This window comes from Myodes glareolus, chromosome 2 (genome assembly GCF_982192425.1).
Source record: "Myodes glareolus chromosome 2, mMyoGla1.1, whole genome shotgun sequence".
Taxonomy (NCBI): Eukaryota; Metazoa; Chordata; class Mammalia; order Rodentia; family Cricetidae; genus Myodes; species Myodes glareolus.
This window is the reverse complement of record NC_142027.1, coordinates 45,408,975-45,427,630: the sequence shown is the minus strand read 5'-3', so window position 1 is coordinate 45,427,630 and position 18,656 is coordinate 45,408,975. Positions and strand designations below refer to the sequence as shown.

General features: G+C 46.6%; 1 protein-coding gene across 3 annotated transcripts in view; it reads left to right on the top strand.

The window, feature by feature from the left end:
• Positions 1–18,656, top strand: part of Nr1i2 (nuclear receptor subfamily 1 group I member 2) — a 43,771-nt gene extending 25,115 nt beyond the window's left edge. For all 3 annotated transcript variants that reach the window (XM_048422334.3, XM_048422335.3, XM_048422336.3), the window contains 7 exons: positions 12,672–12,805; positions 13,115–13,302; positions 14,204–14,478; positions 15,857–15,999; positions 16,147–16,263; positions 16,374–16,479; positions 17,712–18,656. In XM_048422334.3, coding sequence (XP_048278291.3) covers positions 12,672–12,805; positions 13,115–13,302; positions 14,204–14,478; positions 15,857–15,999; positions 16,147–16,263; positions 16,374–16,479; positions 17,712–17,856 — 1,108 coding nt within the window. In that variant the 3' untranslated portion in view covers positions 17,857–18,656. The remainder of the gene's footprint in view (positions 1–12,671; positions 12,806–13,114; positions 13,303–14,203; positions 14,479–15,856; positions 16,000–16,146; positions 16,264–16,373; positions 16,480–17,711) is intronic.

The window sequence follows — 18,656 nt, the reverse complement described above, 5'->3', positions numbered from 1 at the left end:
TCCTAGGGAGACCTCAACAAACATCCGTTCACTACAGATAGGCTGCCAACAATGCACCAAGACATTATTCTACCCAGTCTAGCTTGGAGAACTGCGGGAGGCTGTGGAGAAAGATGTACAGCATATGGCAATTGATGATTCAGGTGTTGACCCTCCAGACTCTGTCTTGCAAGGCTTACAGGACCACTGACTCTGAAAACGGGTGTCCCTAATTTCTCTCATGTGTTACTTCACCCTTTCCCTAGTAGCTTTGGGTGTTTTCCTACTGCTTGCGTGTTTATCTCATGAAATATTCCATCTACTGGGCACAGATTTCTGTGGGCGCTCAAGAGGATGACCTTTCCTTTGGCTATATAGTTTTGATATATAACATATATACTGGCACACGCCTCATAACTACTGTCCCACAAGGACTACAGACACCTAAAAGCCTGTCTTTCTAACTACACACAATTAGCACATATTCGCCTCAGAACAAGTTCAACTAGACTAAAGACTTTTTGTAAAAAGAAAACTTTACAGCTAACAGAAGGTCAGAGTCACAGATGTCTACTAAGGTCACCAGAAAAGCAAGGTTACCAGAAAAGCATGCCTGTTCTTTGCTTGCCGGTCTGCTAACTAAAGACCTGTGCCTCAAAGTTTGTCTCACCTTGGAACCCTTATGTTGCCATGGCAATGGTTCTGTCCTTATCACTTAGACTAGGCAAAGTGCTTCTGACCAATAAGAACTAACACTGGTATCTCTTCTTGGGTGCTTCAAGCCTCAGGGAGAGGAAGAACTTCTAGACCAGATTTTTAGAGATGAGACTAGAGAAAGAAGCTGGCAGAAATGAGCAGAAATGTAAAAGAATAAAGGATGTAGGGAGAACAAGAATGTAGGGAAATGAAGAAAAGAAAGAAAAAGAATGTGACAGGGAATTGGAATTGGGATTAGGATTGAGAGAGAATTAGAGTTAAGGATTTATAGACAATTAGGAAGAATTAGAGTAGAGGCAGTAAAATAAAGAGAGAACAATAAAGAACACATGGATAGAAAGAAGGTGTATGAGAAGATTCTTTTTCTATAAATCTCAGATTTTAATTCCTTTGCTTCTTGTGGTGTCTCTTTCTGGACCCTGGGTAAAAACTTTTAAGGTGGGCTCTTGGAAGTTTTCAATAGAGAACCAATGGGTGACTCGGGCTGACACACCCCTGAAAAGCATCACCCAGGCACTGGGGAGGGTACAGAGAAGCTTTCTTATTGATATTTCCCTGCACGACTTGTAGGCAACTCACCAAGAGTTTCCTCTCCCGCAGCAATAGTTTACAATCTACGTGACCTTTGAAAGCACCTCATACAGCTTCTAACTTCGTGAACTTCTCAAGTGTTGTGAGCCTGCCTCCCCTATCCAGGTGGGGATGTTTCAATTCAGAGGAAACAATTACACAACACCCTATCCCTTCCTTCAGCTCTTTCCAACCCCTCCTCTGCAAAGTCCCCTGAGCCTTGGAATGAATAATATGTATGTCTGGCTATTTTCTTCCGTTGGCAGATAAGCTGGGCCACCAAGCCACAGCCATAGTCCTCAGTAGTTTGACTGGCTATGGGTCTCTGCAGTAACTGCCACTTACTGCAGTAAGTTTTGACAACTGAGGTTGACAGTAGTTGTGACCTGTCAGCATGGACATGTCCAGGAAGTGCCCTACTTTGCTTTCTATTGCTCTGATAGAATACTACGACTTAAAGCAATTTAAAGAGGGAAAGGTTTATTTGGTTTACACATCCAGATCCCAGTTCATTACAAAGGGAAGTTGGTGTGAGAGGTTCTTCTGTCTGTGTGTTGCTTTTATTGGTTAATGAATAAATAAACTACCTTGGCCTGTTGATACGGCAGAACTTAGGTAGGTGGGGAAAACTAAATGGCATGCTGGGAGAAAGGAGGCAGAGTCAGAGAGGAACCACATGGAACCTCCAGAGACAGACACTGAGAATTTTACCCGGTGAGTTACTGCCACATGATGATACACAGATTACTAAAAATGGATTAAATTAACATGTAAGAGTTAGCCAATAAGATGCTAGAGCTAATGGGCCAAGCAATGATTTAATGAATACAGTTTTTGTGTGGTTATTTTGGGGCTAAGCTAGCCGGGCAGCCGAGAAAACAAGCGGCCTCTCTCTCCTACAGATAGTCAGGGCAGAAGAACTGAAACAGTTTTCCACAGAGGGATACTGCTTACTGTCTTGCCCCCCGTAGTTTACCTTTCTTATACAACCTGAACCCCTTGCCCAGGGGTGGCACTGTCCTCCATAGCTTGGGCCCTTCCACATCAGTCATTAGTCAAGAAAATGCTTCAGAGACTTGCCTACAGGCCAATCTGTTATAAGCATTTGCTCAACTAGGGTTCTCTCTTCCCAGATAACTCTAGCTCATGTTAAATTGGCAAAACAAGCAACTCAAAACTAAAACAAAACAAAACTAACCAGCACAAGAATAAAACTGGCAGGCGCATCACACTTGTCTAACAGAACAATAGCAGTCACATCCTAGTGGGACCTGAACCCTCTCTAGCTGTGAGACTTTGCCCTGGATTATAGTACCAAACATGGATTCCCTCCATAACTCAATAGAAAAGTTGTTGGTTGTGTCCATCACAGTTGGGTCACTACTGCACTAGCAGGTCTCTCTGGCCTGCTGTGTTTGTAGGGTAGCACACAGGGTCTTGAGTGAGCAGGACCGCCAGCAACAGTCCTCCTGTAGCCTGAAGAGCACTCTCCAACACCGTACAAGTTGGCCAACCAAAAGGAATTTGCAGCTCCATTCCGGCTCCATTTCTCCATGTCTATAACTAAAGCATGAAGTGTATTCCAACAGAAATTTACCATCTAATTCCACCATGCAAGACTGCGATAGTCTATGGTATGTGGGGCCTCCCTGCCAAATAAACATGAGGAGGTAACCCACCTCTGGCACTGAGATTTTCATTCAGTGATTATATGGCCCCTAGAAATGTCTCTCTCTCTCTCTCTCTCTCTCTCTCTCTCTCTCTCTCTCTCTCTCGCTCTCGCTCTCTCTCTCTCTCTCTCTCTCTCTCTCTCTCTCTCTCTCTCTCTCTCACACACACACACACACACATCTGTTTATAGTCTTTAGCTGCTATTTTGACAGCTCATTCTTTCTATCATCCCAGCCCCTATAGGGTTACAAGGCAGGTGGAAGTACCACTGAATCTGGTTGCCTTGAACCCAGTTATTCACAGAAGAAATAAATTACAATTATTACAATAAATTACAATAAAATTATTTCATAAGAAATAAATACCCCTTTCCTTGGGAAAGCTAGCATATAACACCAACACTGAGATTTATGAGAGATCCTGGAGAGTGACTTCACTTACTGCTTATCCGTATGGAAATGTTGGAAGATGCCTGTGGCCATGTCTACACAGGTGAGAGCACATTTCATAAGCATAGGCCCTGTATGGCCTCGCTGCCGATCCCATGTGAGATAGGTTGAAATACATACTTGCATCACCATAGCATCTAGTGGCACCACGATCGGGAAGAGGCCTTACATGTTTGGGCACTATGCCAAATAGCAGAATACAGGGGAATACAGTGACTTTATCATTTCTCAGCCGTTGCTAGCTGCCCCCCGGCCAGACTGTATATGAATCTAACGAGCCACCTCTCCTGGGACCAGGGGCCAGATGGCCTGTATTTGCGTAATATCACCCTCTTTCTGTCTTCTGAGAGGGCCCAATGGGCTATGGCTGCTAGTGGGAAACCATGAAGGGCCCTGATTCTTGTGGAATGCTATTATACGTTTCCTTCCGCATCTGTCTGTCCTCATGGTGGACAAACCAGCAACTCTGAATCCTCCATTTCTCAGTGAGTTGTCCCTAAAGTCAGGCCTCTGCGTACCCTACAGATTGTTACAGGCCGAGTCTCAGGAGCTACTGTTACCCACGCTGCTCTTCAACTCAGCCTGCTGGCTACTCTTCCCTCTCCTCTCACCAGCCACATGGGGTCAGTATTTATTTGAATCGCAGCAGCCAGCCATTCCTGTTTGTGCAGCATCTGCATGACCAGGTGTCGTCCCATCCGGCACTTTATTTGGCTTGAATATTGATCTGTTCTATAGGGGAGGCTCAAAGCCTCAAAACAAAACAAAACATAAAAACCAAACAAAATAACAACAACAAAATCACTGGTCCCAGTGGAGACTTCATGGCCGGGGCATGACTGACAGAGCAGATACAGCATACATTGCTGTAAACATGCATGCCACCTCTGCAGAGTTTGATTCAGTGGCATCCCAAAGGCCTCCAGTCTAAAACTTAATTGCATGCGATGTTCTCACTGTTGCCACCACAGACCTGGTAATGGATTCCACCTTTCCGTTTCCTGAGCAGCTAGCAATGGCCGTCCCAGTGCTGTAAATGAGATCCTGGCCCTCTCCACTGAGGGATCAATGCCATATTGGAACTGCCGTTTCAGGTGATTTTTGTCACGCCCCTCCTTCCTCCAACCCTCTGAATGGCTGGTGACACAAAGGGATCCGGAGGTACTGCAAGACATGACTGTTTAACCTGTCCTACAAGGATCTTTCTTAGGTGACTCAAATGCTTCTTTCTGGACCAATCTACACGGTACCTCCCTCTTATCAAGTCATACAAATGATAGAAAACTTGGATAGTATGGCTACAGACATCCACCAAGACCCCAGGAGACCCAAGAACATCTGTGTCCATTTTAGATTTACAGGCACAGGTTGTAGGATTTTCCCAGTAATACCATCATCCGTCTTATGCACCTTACCTGGACATATATTCCAAAGAATTTGTGCCTTGTGCTAACTGATTTCCCATCCTTATTTCTTTCAGTGTACTCGTGTATTTCTCAGATGGTTTTTCTAGCTCTTTGAGACTAACATTATATCATCTGTGTAATGAAATCCTCTTTACAGAGGGTAGACAGGATAACAAAACAAGCACCGCTCGCAAGGGGGTAATCTTGGGGAGAAATGTTTTAGAGGCCCACTTCTGACTCTTCCATGGAATGCAGGTTGCTTTTGGGATCCAGTAGCTAAGGGGACAGTAAAGAAAAGTGTTATCAAGGTCCAGGATAGCATAACAGGTTCCAATCATTTGGGTCAGTCGTTCTGTCAAAAGAGAGCGATGTTGGGTGCCATGGATGCTCGAGAAGAGGATGGCCTAATTCAGCTCTTCATAAGCTACAGACATTCTCCACCAATCATCTGGCTTCCTCCCAGACTACACCAGGCTGTTGAGAAGGCTGGAGTAATATCTACCTTTCCCAGTTCTTGATGAAATTGATACTGTTACATATCTACAGCCCTTGGGTGGGCAACTTTACAGGCTTCCATCTTGCCGAACAGGGGGAGGAAATATATACTGTAAAGTCCGCAGGGCAGAGGGAAGACAAAGACCCACCCCCAGGACAAGCTTACACCCCAGTCTCTGTATCCATTTACTGCTCACGCTGTCCCAGTGTTTTGGGGTAGTGCCTGTAATAAGATTTACTTGGATGTAGATTGCAATTAAACCCAAGTGCTTTACTTGGTAAACCAAGTAAACCTACTCTTGGTTGAGTAGGCAACCAAGAAATCTAGAACTCAACATGGTGCCTGTGATGTCACCATGTATGGCCCTCACTGTGGCCACCATTTGTCACCCCACCAGCGGAGCAGCTGGTCAAGCTCCAATTTCACATCTCCTTCCTACGGTGGGGGCCACCCGTCCTGCTTTATCTCCCACTCCATCTACCCCTTGTTGGTGAACTGCCATTCAGGTTTTAAAGCCTTCCAGAGACAAGCATGGTGTTTGGCTTTACAACATTCCCACCCCGCCCCGGCCCCCAGAAACCTTGGCTTGACACGAATACTCCACATTTGTTTTCATGTGGCCCAGATAGGTCCCACCATTCATTTCCCCCTTTTTCGTCTGTCCATTAATGCGTTAGCACCTTAAGAACCTGATTTGCACAACAGTCTAAATTGTCCAGATCCACGAAAGCCTCTCCTACCCCATAAAGATCATGTCCCGACCACAGGGCCCAACAAAGTCACTGAAAAGTCCCAGACCTGCCCTGAGGTCTTTGTAAAGCAACCTCTTAATTTTTGCTGCTTTGTTTGGTTTGGTTTTTGAGACAGTTTCTCTCTGTATGTAACCTTGGTTATCCTGAAACTCACTCTGTAGACCAGGCTGGCCTCAAACCCACAGAGATTCACCTGCATCTGCCTCCCAAGTGCTGAGATTAAAGGCGTGCACCACCACCACACGGCTTGCCTCTTAGTTTCTTAACTCTCACACCAATACATTCTATCTGGCCCTACAAACTGGATAAAAAACACTGCCAGTCTCACACTAATTCTCTCAGTCATTGCTGTCATTGCTCTATTGCCTTCCAGTCCCTGATATTCATGGGGACTTCAGCTGGTGATAACCACGTGTGTGATGGTCAAACGAACCAATTTCTTAGGGACCGATTCCCTCATATGGCTTCACACACAGATTTTGCCTCAAAGAGAATTGCGTGGTTGCTTGTATTACTCTGTTTCTCTACTTTTGCCTCACTCAGATTGCTCCTAGTTACTCACACATCCCACAAGCCAGGGTGTGAGAGTATAGGCAGAGTTTTTCTTTTTTCTTTTCTTATTTTTTATTGCACTATATGTTTTTCTCCGCTCTGCTCCCTTCCTCCTCCTCCTCTTCTACCCTCTCCCATGACCCCCTCCCCCATGTTCCCAATTTACTCAGGAAAGCTTGTCTTTTTCTCCTTCCTATTCTAGGGTCTTCTTTGTTGTCTAGTGTCTCTGGGGTTGTGTGGATTGCAGGCTGGTTTTCCTTTGCTTTATGTCTAAAAGCCACTTATGAGTGAATACATATTATATTTGTCTTCCTGGGTCTGGGTTACCTCACACAATATTTTTCTAGCGCCATCCATTTACCTGCAAATTTCAAGATGTCATTATTTTTTACTGCTGAGTAGTACTCCACTGTGTAACTTTACCACATTTTCTTTATCTATTCTTAAGTTGAGGGACATCTAGGTTGTTTCCAGGTACTAGCTATTACAAATAATGCTGCTGTGAACATAGTTGAGCACATGTCCTTGTAGTATGAATGAGCTTTCTTTTTTATACCCAAAAGTGGTATTGCTGGGTTTTGAGGTAGATTGTTTCCTAATTTTCTGAAAAATTGCCATACTGATTTCCAAAGCAGCTGTACAAGTTTGCACTCCCACCAGCAATGGAGGAGTGTTCCCCTTACCCCACATCCTCTCCAGCATAAGTTGTCATCAGTGTTTCTGATCTTGGCCATTGCTACAAGGGGTAAGATGGGATCTCAGAGTTGTTTTGATTTGCATTTCTCTGATGGCTAAGGATATTGAGCATTTCCTTAGCTGTCTTTCAACCATTTGAGATTTGTCTATTGACAGTTCTCTGTTTAGGTCTGTACCCCATTTTTTAAGTTGTATTATTTGTTCCTTTGATGTCAAATTTCTTGAGTTTTTTGTATATTTTGGAGATCAGTTCTCTGTCCGATGTGGGGTTGGTAAAACTTTTATTTTCATTATGTATGCTGCCATTTCATCTTGTTGACAGTGTCCTTTGCTTTACAGAAGTTTCTCAGTTTCAGGAGGTCCCATTTATTCATTGCTCCTCTTTCAGTGTTTGTGATACTGGGGTTTTATTTAGGAAGTGGTCTCCTGTGCCAATGTGTTCAATTGTACTTCCCACTTTCTCTTCTATGAGGTTCAATTTGACTGATTTTATGTTGAGATCTTTGATCCATTTGGACTTGAGTTTTATGCATAGTGATAGTTATGGATCTATTTGAATTATTCTGCATGTTGATATCCAGTTGTGCCAGTACCATTTATTGAATATGCTTTTTTTTTTCATTTTATACTTTTAGCTTCTTTGTCAAAAATCAGGTGTTTGTAGATGTGTGAATTGATACCCGGGTCTTTGATTTTATTCCATTGGTCCTCCTGTCTGTTTTTATGCCAATACCAGGCTGTTTTCATTACTGTATCTCTATAGAAGAATTTGAAGTCAGGCATGGTGATACCTCCAAAAGTTCCTTTATTGTACAGGATTGCTTTGGGTATCCTGGGTTTTTTTGTTTTTCCATATGAAGTTGAGTATTGTTCTTTCGAGGTCTGTGAAGAATTTTGCTGGGCATTGCATTGAATCTGTAGATTGCTTTTGGTAAGATTGCCATTTTTACTATCTTAATTCTACCTACCCAAGAGCATGTGAGATCTTTCCATTTTCTGGTGTCTTCTTCAATTTCTTTCTTCAAAGACTTAAAGTTCTTGTCATACAGGTCTTTCACTTGTTTGGTTAGAGTTGTCCCAAGCTATTTTATGTCACTTGTGGTTCTTGTGACGGGTGATGTTTCTCTGATTTCTTTCTCAGTCTATTTATCATCTTTGTAAAGGAGGGGCTACTGATTGTTTTTGAGTTAATCTTGTATCCTGCTACATTACCAAAGGTGTTTATGAGTTGATCATCTCATTAGATGCTGGAAAAGCCTTTGACAAAATTCAACGCCATTCATGATAAAAGTCTTGGAGAGAGCAGGGATACAAGCAGCATACTTAAACATAATAGGCAAAGGTTTTCACCATTGAGTTCTGTTCAGTTAACCACTCCCACATAACCACACAGAGATTTAATATTAAGTATAAATGATTGGCTGGTAGCTTAGACTTATTACTAACTAGCTCTTACAACTTAAATTAACTCACTTTTTAAAATCTAAATTCTACCATGTGGCTCATGGCTTGTTACCTCATTTTTCTACATGTATGTAACATGAGGGCCGGCTTGTTGGGGTTTCTGTCCCACCCAGTACCCAACAGCCGGCAAGTCCCAAGGAAAATCAATCACACAGAGAACTCTATAAGTTATAAAGCTGATTGGCCCATTAGGTCAGGCTTCTTGTTAACTCTTGTAACTTATGTTACCCCATTATCCTTATCTACTTTAGCACATGGCTCCGTACCTTTCTCAGCTGGGTAAGTTACATGCTGCCTCTTCAGTGATCCGCGCAGGAGTGAAGGAATGGCTTCCTGCTTTCCAGGATACTCCTGTTCTCATTGCATCACCTCTACTTCCTGTCTGGTTTTCCCACCTATACTGCCTGCCTGGCCAATCAGCGTTTTATTAAAATATGATTGACAGAATACAGACAATTCTCCCGCATCATTTCCCTCTTTTTTTTTTTTTTAAACAAAGGAAAGTAACCATAGTCCATTTGTTGGGAATGTGGGTGTAGTATTTCAGGCTACTTCCTGCTGGTTGGGGGCGCTGATGATCTTATGGGGACCTAAAGAAAATTTAGAGTTATAATCAAGTCCTGACTGGAGTATCCTGTGAGACCTGATCATCTCAGGCAGCACCTTGAATCTGTTCTGGATGTAGAACTCAGACATCTGGGCCATCTGTTCCTACCGGAGATTGCTCAGGTGGTCTCCCTTGGCCAAAGATGATTTTTCTTAACTCTGAATAAATTCAGAGCCTCTCATTTTCTGTGGAAACACAAGCAAAATCTCTTCTCCAAAGTAACATACCTTTTGACTTCAATTTTGAAGCCAAGGTATTTTCAAAATACTTATCTTGGATTAATTCAGCAGCATTTATAAACAAAAGTCTTTTAGCAGCTGTTGCTCCTTCCTCAGCATTCAAACAATTCAAAGAGAGCATAATAGCATACAGTATCAAGATTCTCTGTGTATTTTCCATCTTTATGCGGCTTTATTTCAACCTCTATTTCTTTTAATTTTACTTTTAACTTTTGGCCTTTTGAGACAGGTTCTCTGTATATATCTTTGTCCTGGAATAACTCTGTAGACCAGGCTTTCCTTGAACTCACAGAGATTCCTCTGTCTCTGCCTCCCCAGTGTGGGCTCAAAGGTGTATGCTACCACACCTTGAACTCACAGAGATCTGTCTGTCTTTGTCTCCCAGGCATTGGGATTAAAGGTGTGTGCCACCACACCCTATGTCTCCCTTTTCTTCTTTTTTATTTTTAATGACTTTAACCTTTAGCCTGCATATATTTTTAACATATTGTAAACCATTTAGAGGTTTTCTTTGTCTTTGAATCTCTCTTTACTGTATATCTGTCTTTTTCTGACCACATGAGTCTTTAAGGAGAGGACTAAAACTGTGGCTTTTACGGCTGGAATTAGCCCATTCCTTAGCTTTCCAGCCTCATGGCTGAGGTACCGACTGCAGCCATTTTGATTGCCACAACTCTATGGCGTTTCAAGGTCCTTGTCAGCAAACAAGCTGCAGCATTCTGCTCACAGACCACACTCAGTAAGACTGCCTGCCTGAAAGAGTCAGAGATTGCCCTGGCAGGACAGCCCAGAAAGTCAGCATTTTAAAACAGCACAGCTTTTTTCCTGTTACGACTGAAAACTGAAAAGCATGCGTTCAGCTTTTCATCAACACTGTTTAAGTGGCAGGACCTTTTAAAAGAGCTACAAGGTTTTGCAGCTAAAGCTGAGTCAGGAAACCTCTCTTAGATGAGAGCCTTGCTTGCCTCTAGCAAGCAAAGTAGACCCGAGAAATTGCTGCTACCAAGAAAACATGCTTTACTCTATTCTTTCCCAAGCTTTCTCAAGCTTTCTGTGGATTCAGTTATCCACGTGGGTGCCATATGTAGCACGAGGGCCAGCTTGTTGGGGTTTCTGTCCCGCCCGGTACCCCACAGCCGGCATACCCCAAGGAAAATCACACACAGGACTCCATAAGATTATAAACTGATTGGCCCACTAGGTCAGGCTTCTTGTTAACTCTTATAACTTATGTTACCCCATTATCCTTATCTACATTAGCACATGGCTCCGTACCTTTCTCAGCTGGGCAAGTTACATGCTGCCTCTTCAGTGATCCGCGCAGGAGTGAAGGAATGGCTTCCTGCTTTCCAGGATACTCCTGTTCTCATTGCATCACCTCTACTTCCTGTCTGGTTTTCCCACCTATACTGCCTGCCTGTCCAATCAGCGTTTTATTAAAATATGATTGACAGAATACAGACAATTCTCCCGCATCACATGTACTGCTTCCTCTGCATCTGGCTCGCATCCCCTCCAACTGTGCCCTTCTTCCCAGCATTCTCTCAGCTTGGCTCTCGGCTAACCTCTTTCTGCAGAGCTATTGGCCAGTAGACTCTTTATTAAACCAATGAGAGCAACACATCTTCACAGTGTACAAAAGGATTAATCCACAGCATGAGAGACTCTTTTATGTCTTATTTAAGTCTTTTTCAGTTCACACAGATCTGAGGCAGTGTGTTCCCTTGTTATCATGACTTCCTGAAGTGGACTATTATTAAGGCCTCTTAGTGCTGAGGCAAATATGAGTGTGACACCCATGAACATACCCCTTAGGCTGACAGATGGTCTGATTCCCTAAACTGAACTCAAGCCTGCCAGTTGCAGTGAGTTCAGTATCTAATTCAGGCCTTCCAGCATGTCCCTGTTCTGTTCCCAGGGTTCCAAGCCAGCTTTTATTTCCCGCACTGTTGGACAGAACAGGGAGAGGCTAGGGCCAAGGGACATTAAGGTCATCCAGATGTAGAAATGAAGGGAAACATTCATTTAGGGCAGCAGAAGCAGTCCTCGGTGGGAAACTAGGACGGCTTGGCTGTGGAGTGGTCTGCCAGAGCCTCTGACATCCTGTACTGCCCACTCATAGCTGCCTCTCTGTGAAGGTGGTGGCCCTTCAGCACCCTTCTGGCTGGTGACAAGCTGCAGCAGAGCCCTCCTCCACCCCAATCCCACCCTGGGCTCTGTTCTACAGAGCTTCCAACCTCTATACCCCAGGCCAATCAGAACCCACTAGAAGGGGAGCTGGGGGAGGGAGGGGACTGCATAGGTCCAGAAGCTGCTGGGGATAGGAGAGGTGGAAGGTTCCTCTGGCTCCCTCTTCCAAGTAGAAAACCAGTTAGAAGCACATCTCCATGGATACCATTAGTAACAAGGTATGAAGACGGATGGGAGCTGATTCAGGAAAGGCTGGAGCCAGTGATTGTCTTGTTCTGGACAGAGGCTCTGGGGCTATAGGTACACATGAAAAGGATGTCTCATTGTCTGCAGAATTATCTCAGAGGTCTCCTCTTCTGAGTTCCAGACTTTGGGGTAGAATGCCAACCTACACATGCTCTGTAAAATCCCTAGTGTGTCCTGTCTGTCAAGGGCAAGGGCTGGAGAGGCAGGTGGTATGCCTCTAGCGCCTGGCCCAGGAGCCAGTGCCCTGTAAGAGGCTGCTGCCCGGCAGCTCAGACAGAAATAACCACACAGACACTGTATTAATTAAATCACTGCTTGGCCCATTAGCTCTAGCTTTTTATTTGCTAACTCTTACATCTTAATTTAACCCATCTCCATTAATCTGTGCATCACCACGAGGTCATGGCCTATCAGCAAAGTTTCAGCACGTCTGTCTTCCGGCGGGGGTGGCTCCATGGCTTCTCCCTGATTCTGTCTTTTTCCTCCCAGCATTAAGTTTAGTGTCGTCGTCGTTCCCCCCACCCCCAAGCTCTGTTCTGCCCTATCAGGCCAAGCCAGTTTTCTTTATTCATTGATGGCACAGCAGACAGAGGGGAATCCCACATCAGTGCCCCTAACGCTCTTTCTTGTCCCACAGAAGAGCTATGAAGCGCAATGTCCGGCTGAGGTGCCCCTTCCGCAAGGGGACCTGTGAGATCACCCGGAAGACACGGCGGCAGTGCCAGGCCTGTCGTTTGCGCAAGTGCCTGGAGAGTGGCATGAAGAAGGAGAGTGAGTGGCAGCAGGGCAGGGGGCTCAGGCTCGGTGGACTGGGACAGGCACCAGAGAGCTGAGGCACCATGGTACGCCCTGAGCTCGTGTGCATTTGGGAGCCTGTGGGACTTCGGAGATACCGGGCACCAGTTCTCTGTTGTGTGGTGGGAGATGCCTGCCAGGGCTGTGTCCTCTTTCCGCTCAGCTGTCCCTGTACGATTTCTTTTGTCTCCACTTGTAACTCTAGTTCTGATGGTGTATGGAGGCTGGGGGAGGACGACCCTGCCGGGGCACATGTGCTGAACCTGCTAACTCATTAACTCGCAGTGATCATGTCCGATGCCGCTGTGGAGCAGAGGCGGGCCTTGATTAAGAGGAAGAAGAGGGAAAAAATTGAGGCTCCACCGTCTGGAGGGCAGGGGCTGACTGAAGAGCAGCAGGCGCTGATCCAGGAGCTGATGGATGCTCAGATGAAAACCTTTGACACCACTTTCTCCCATTTCAAGGATTTCCGGGTAGGGGCTTAGAGCTTTGGCCAATGCCCATGGCTCTGCCAGCTCCTCAGTACCAAGTCACTTTCCCGGGGTCGTTCATGCTGTGATGGTCTGCATCACGATTCTCTGAGAATTGGCCAGAAATGGGAAAATCTCAAAATTCTTCCTCTGACCCCAAGCTCTCGGGTGAGAAACCCTTTGGTCATTCCCCGGCCAACTCGGGTTAGAGAATCTTTACTTTCTGCTTGCAGCAAGTAGGAACCGGGTGAGGATAGTGGAGGCAGGCTGCCCACACTGAGGTGTTGTGAAGCCAGGACCGGAAGGGGGTATGGCCTGCCGGAATGGGCATTTGTTGGCTAGCTCTGTCTTCACTCCCAGTGTCACCCCTTCCTTCCAGAATTGTCACAAGTAGTTCAGGTGACTGCACCAGCAGTGAAGAATGGTCTAGCCCCCAGTATCTGTGTTTCCATTTATAGCAGTGGTTCTCAACCTTCCCAATGCAGCGCCCTTCTAATACAGTTCATGTGATGCCCCACAACAATAAAATGCTTTACTACTTCATAACTGTAATTTTGCTACTGTTAAGAATCGTAATGTAAATATCTGATACACCACCTCCAGGCTGAGAACCGCTGATGGACAGTTTCCAAACTCTTACTTTGTCTCCTAGACAAAAAAGGGGGATGCTTAGGACATACTAGGCAAGGGGGTCTCCCTCACCCTTCACACTGACCATGCAAGGATCTGGCTATTCATTCACAGAACACCACCTGTCAGACAACAGCTATCCACGTGAGTGCACCTGGGTGCACATGGCTATGACCTTGTTTCTCACACTGCAGCTGGTCATCAGGAGCCTATGTGGCGACTTGTGTGTGACAACACACAACCTCCCCTCTTTGCCTCCTGCCCTTTATCTTAGCTGCCTGCGGTGTTTAACAGTGGCTGTGAGCTCCCAGAGTTTCTGCAGACCTCGCTGATGGAAGACCCCGGCGCGTGGAGTCAAATCATGAAAGACTCCGTTCCAATGAAGATCTCTCTGAAGCTGCGGGGAGAGGACGGCAGCATCTGGAACTACCAACCCCCCTGCAAGAGCAAAGGCAAAGAGATCATCCCTCTGCTGCCACACCTGGCGGATGTGTCAACCTACATGTTCAAGGGCGTCATCAACTTCGCCAAGGTCATCTCCTACTTCAGGTACTTCTTGAGGGCTGGGCCAATGGGTGTAATCTGCGGTAACCCCCTGAGAACTCGGGAGAAGCTGGGATATAAGACACTGTGATGTCTCTGCCCCTGGGGGACCATTGCTACTGGGGTACAAAGTCTATATGGTTCATTAGTTCTGTTGCTGAGGGACAGCCAGCTTTTCCGTTTTGGAATGGGAACTGGTCATAGCAACCTTGTAGGGTGTCGTAGCTAGGGTTTCTATTTTGTCAAGAGACACCATGACCATGGCAACTCTTAAAAAGGGAAACATGTAATTGGGTGGCTTATAGTTCAGAGGTTCAGGCCATTGTCATCATGATGGGACATGGGGTGTTCAGGCAGACATGGTGCTGGAGAGGTAGCTGAGAGTTCTACATCTTGCCCAGGTGACAGGAAGTGAACTGAGACACTGGGTGGTATCTTGAGCATAGGAGACCTCAAAGTCTGCTCCCACAGTGCCATGCTTCTTCCAGAAAGGCCACACTCTAGTAGTGTCACCCCCAGGAGCTAATGGGGACCAATTCAAACTACCACACAGGGCTGATGAAAAAAAAATCTGAAGAACATTTGTTGAGTTGGAAGGAAAAGGAGGGAGGTACATAGAAGAGAGATGTGGGGTTTCTAGCTGTCTGGTATCAAGTAGGCCATGGGGAGGGTAGCTGATCCTGGAATCCACAGACCGCATCTCCTGAGAGAAGGGCATGGAGATAATGACCATGACTAATGGTGTCAGTAAGAGAACCTGGGACCTGATGGAGTGGGAACCAGCACTCCAGAAAATACAGTCTGTGGTGCTAGGGGTGATGTTAGGTGCCCTCCACCTTGCCTTGCCCAATGTGGGCAAGTGGGGATGGATTACACATGCAAGGAGCGCACTGTCAGGCAGAGAGCGGATCACAGGAGTGGGACACCAGGTCTTCATTACTGGAAACAGCTAGGAACAAGTATTGCATTCAACATCAGGTAGCAGCTCTTTCCAGTGCAAGGTGTGACATGTGCAGGATTTTGCTCTCTAGAAACACTTCTGGGAAGGGAAGACATTTCTTGATTTGAAACCTCACCACCAGGGTTTACTTAAAGGGGCAATCATTGCAGGTAGGCACACAGAGGCAAAAAGGAAGACCCATACATTAAATGTTGGTCGGAGGCTGTCTAGGGTGTGGCAGTCTGTAAGGGTTCTGGACACAGAGCTAAGGAAGCATGGAGCATTCCTGGAGGTGGAGAGACCTCAGTGGGTAGGAACTGCATCCTCAGAAGGAGGCTGCTCCATCTCTTTCTCTTCCAACTTTTGGATTATGAGCTGGGGACTGGCACCAGCCTATGGACAGTCCTCCTAGGAGCTGTCATCACCTCCTGTCCTTACTGCCAGGGACCTGCCTATTGAGGACCAGATTTCCCTGCTGAAGGGAGCCACTTTTGAGATGTGCCTACTGAGGTTCAACACGATGTTCGACATAGAAACTGGAACCTGGGAGTGCGGTCGGCTGGCCTACTGCTTCGAAGATCCTGATGGTGCCCGAGAGATGCCTGGCAGAGGGAGGGAGGGAGACAACAGCTGAGGGAGACTGGGTGATGGAGCGGAAGAACTTGGTGAGGGAAGCCTGAGTTCTTGAGGCAGGTTCCTGAGGTGCTGGCTGTCTACCCTGTACTCACCCCCAGGTGGCTTTCAGAAACTTCTCTTGGATCCACTGATGAAATTCCACTGCACGCTGAAGAAGCTGCAGCTGCACAAGGAGGAGTACGTGCTGATGCAGGCCATCTCGCTCTTCTCCCCAGGTGACGGCTTCCCCCAGCTGCTGGTCCCCTTCAGTCACCTGCAGGAGGCAGCAGTCCCCCTTGCTGCCCTGCCTGGCACCACAATGCCTTCCCTTCCCTTCCCTTCTCAGACCGTCCTGGTGTGGTGCAGCGCAGTGTGGTGGACCAGCTGCAGGAGCGATTTGCCCTCACCCTGAAGGCCTACATTGAGTGCAGCCGGCCATATCCTGCCCACAGGTGAGGATGAGTAGGGAGGGGCAGATATGAGGGGGAGCCTTCTTGCTGCCTCACTTTGGGCCTGATTTCTAAACCCCTACCATGCCTGGGGAAGCTTCCGATGACCAAGGCTCTGGGACTGTCTTGTCACCTTTACTAAGACTTCCAGTCTGAGTCAAGCTGAAGGGATACTTGTCTGCCCAGGACTTTCTACATTTCTGTCAAGATGTGGGAAGCCTGACTCTTCTGTCTCTCCCATAGGGTCTTCTAAAGAAGACCAGTAGCAACCACCATGACAGTTACTATAGTGATACCACTCAGAATGACAGTACATCTATAATACCTACTACTGATATCCAATTGTCTGCCTCAAGGCCAAGGAGCTTATGCATATTATGTATATTATAACCCATAACGTTCAGAACACTCCCCTGAGGTGGATACCAACACCATACTACAAGGGAGTCAAAGTGATGCCCAGAATCCCACAGGGCGGAGGGCTAGAGCCTGGCAGCTAGAAGATTACCAAAGCTCAAGCTTGCCAAGAAAACCTGCTTGGAGATTGGCACAATTAAGAGCTCCCATGCCTTCACCAGTCCTCGGACCCCCATATCCTGGTGCCCAATCCATGACCACAGGCATGAAGACAGCAACAAACCTGATCACAATGCACCTAAGGCTTTGCTTTGAGCGTTAAGGCCAGTCTCAGGCATTCTAGCATGAACTTGAAGATCTGCTCTTTGCTTGGCCTGCTCAGTATCCTGGGATGCTGGGGGTGGTGGTGGTGGTGGTTACATCTTTATCTGTTCAGTTACTTCTGCAAGGAGGGTGAAGGTGCTAGCTTCCTTACCTATCGTGGGGAGATCAAGGTAAGTGTGTTCAGATGTTGGATGCTGCAAGAGATCCAGGACAGGAATTCAGCCTGCAGGTCCTAGCCGTACTGACGACTCAGTCGAGAGATTGACCAAGATGACGACTCCCCTCACCTCCATATTAACCTATGAATTTGCCACCTGCAAGGTCTGAACTTTCTACAGGGGTCTCCGTATGCAGGACTCAAGGTGGCGGGGGTGGGAAGAGAAAAAGTAGATTGCAGCTTCTGCCTTGTTATACACAGGCTGCAGGAATTCCACATCTCCTTGCTTGGCTGATCTTGGATTTCCTGAGATTGAATTTGTGTGCTCTCAGAAGAGGGTCAGTCTGGTGGGATGGGAAGGGTGGACTGAAGCCCCTACTTCTCTGGCTGCCAACAGGTTCCTGTTCCTGAAGATTATGAGTGTCCTCACTGAGCTGCGCAGCATCAACGCCCAGCAGACCCAGCAGCTGCTGCGTATTCAAGACACACACCCCTTCGCCACCCCCCTCATGCAGGAGTTATTCAGCAACACAGATGGCTGAGTGGTTGCCCCTGGGCAGAGAGCTCATGGGACAGCCAGATCCAGGCATTCTGTATTGTCACTTCTAGGGCCAGACAGACGGACACACTGAGAGCCAACAATGCCTAACTGCAGCTGGCAGGAAAAGGACATAAAGCCCCACGTTCAGCCTGTGGCAAGTGCTGGCCTTAGAGTTTAGCCCCATCCTTGTGGTTGGGAAGAAATCCCCGAATCCCACTAAATTCTAGTGTCGGGTGAAAAAGAAGGAACCAGGTCAAGTTATGTAAGGGTGTACATAGCCCACACATTCCCAACCCCCAAGCTTTCTCTGGAGCTGCTTGTGTGTGCCAGACCTGAGCTTACCATCCGGCTCGTCAGTGCCACTGCTGAGTGCCAGGAGCTTGTCATGACACTCAGGTTCCTGCATCTGAGCAAACACTGCTAATCACTAACAATCTGACAACTGCAGGGGATACAGCGTGGACTCAGATGTGGATCCCAACCTCAGAGTTCAAGAAGACAAAACTAAAATGGCTACTAATAGATTGTAAAAAAATATTTCTTCTAACAGCTAATGTGGATGGGCACATGACATATAGTCAGGGAGTTTTATGTGGGTTCTGTGGGTAACTGGAAGCCAACTGAAGTTTCCGAACGCAAGGTGCTTGTTGAAGAAGGGGTGGGAACTATGGCTGTAGAGACCTGTACGTGACTTAGTGTGGGTACGTCTGCTCCCCAGGGTCTGGCTTGCTCCCAAGATGGAGCACTGGGGTTACCTGAGATAAGGCATCAGTGACAGACAATAAACGTGTGAAAGCAGAA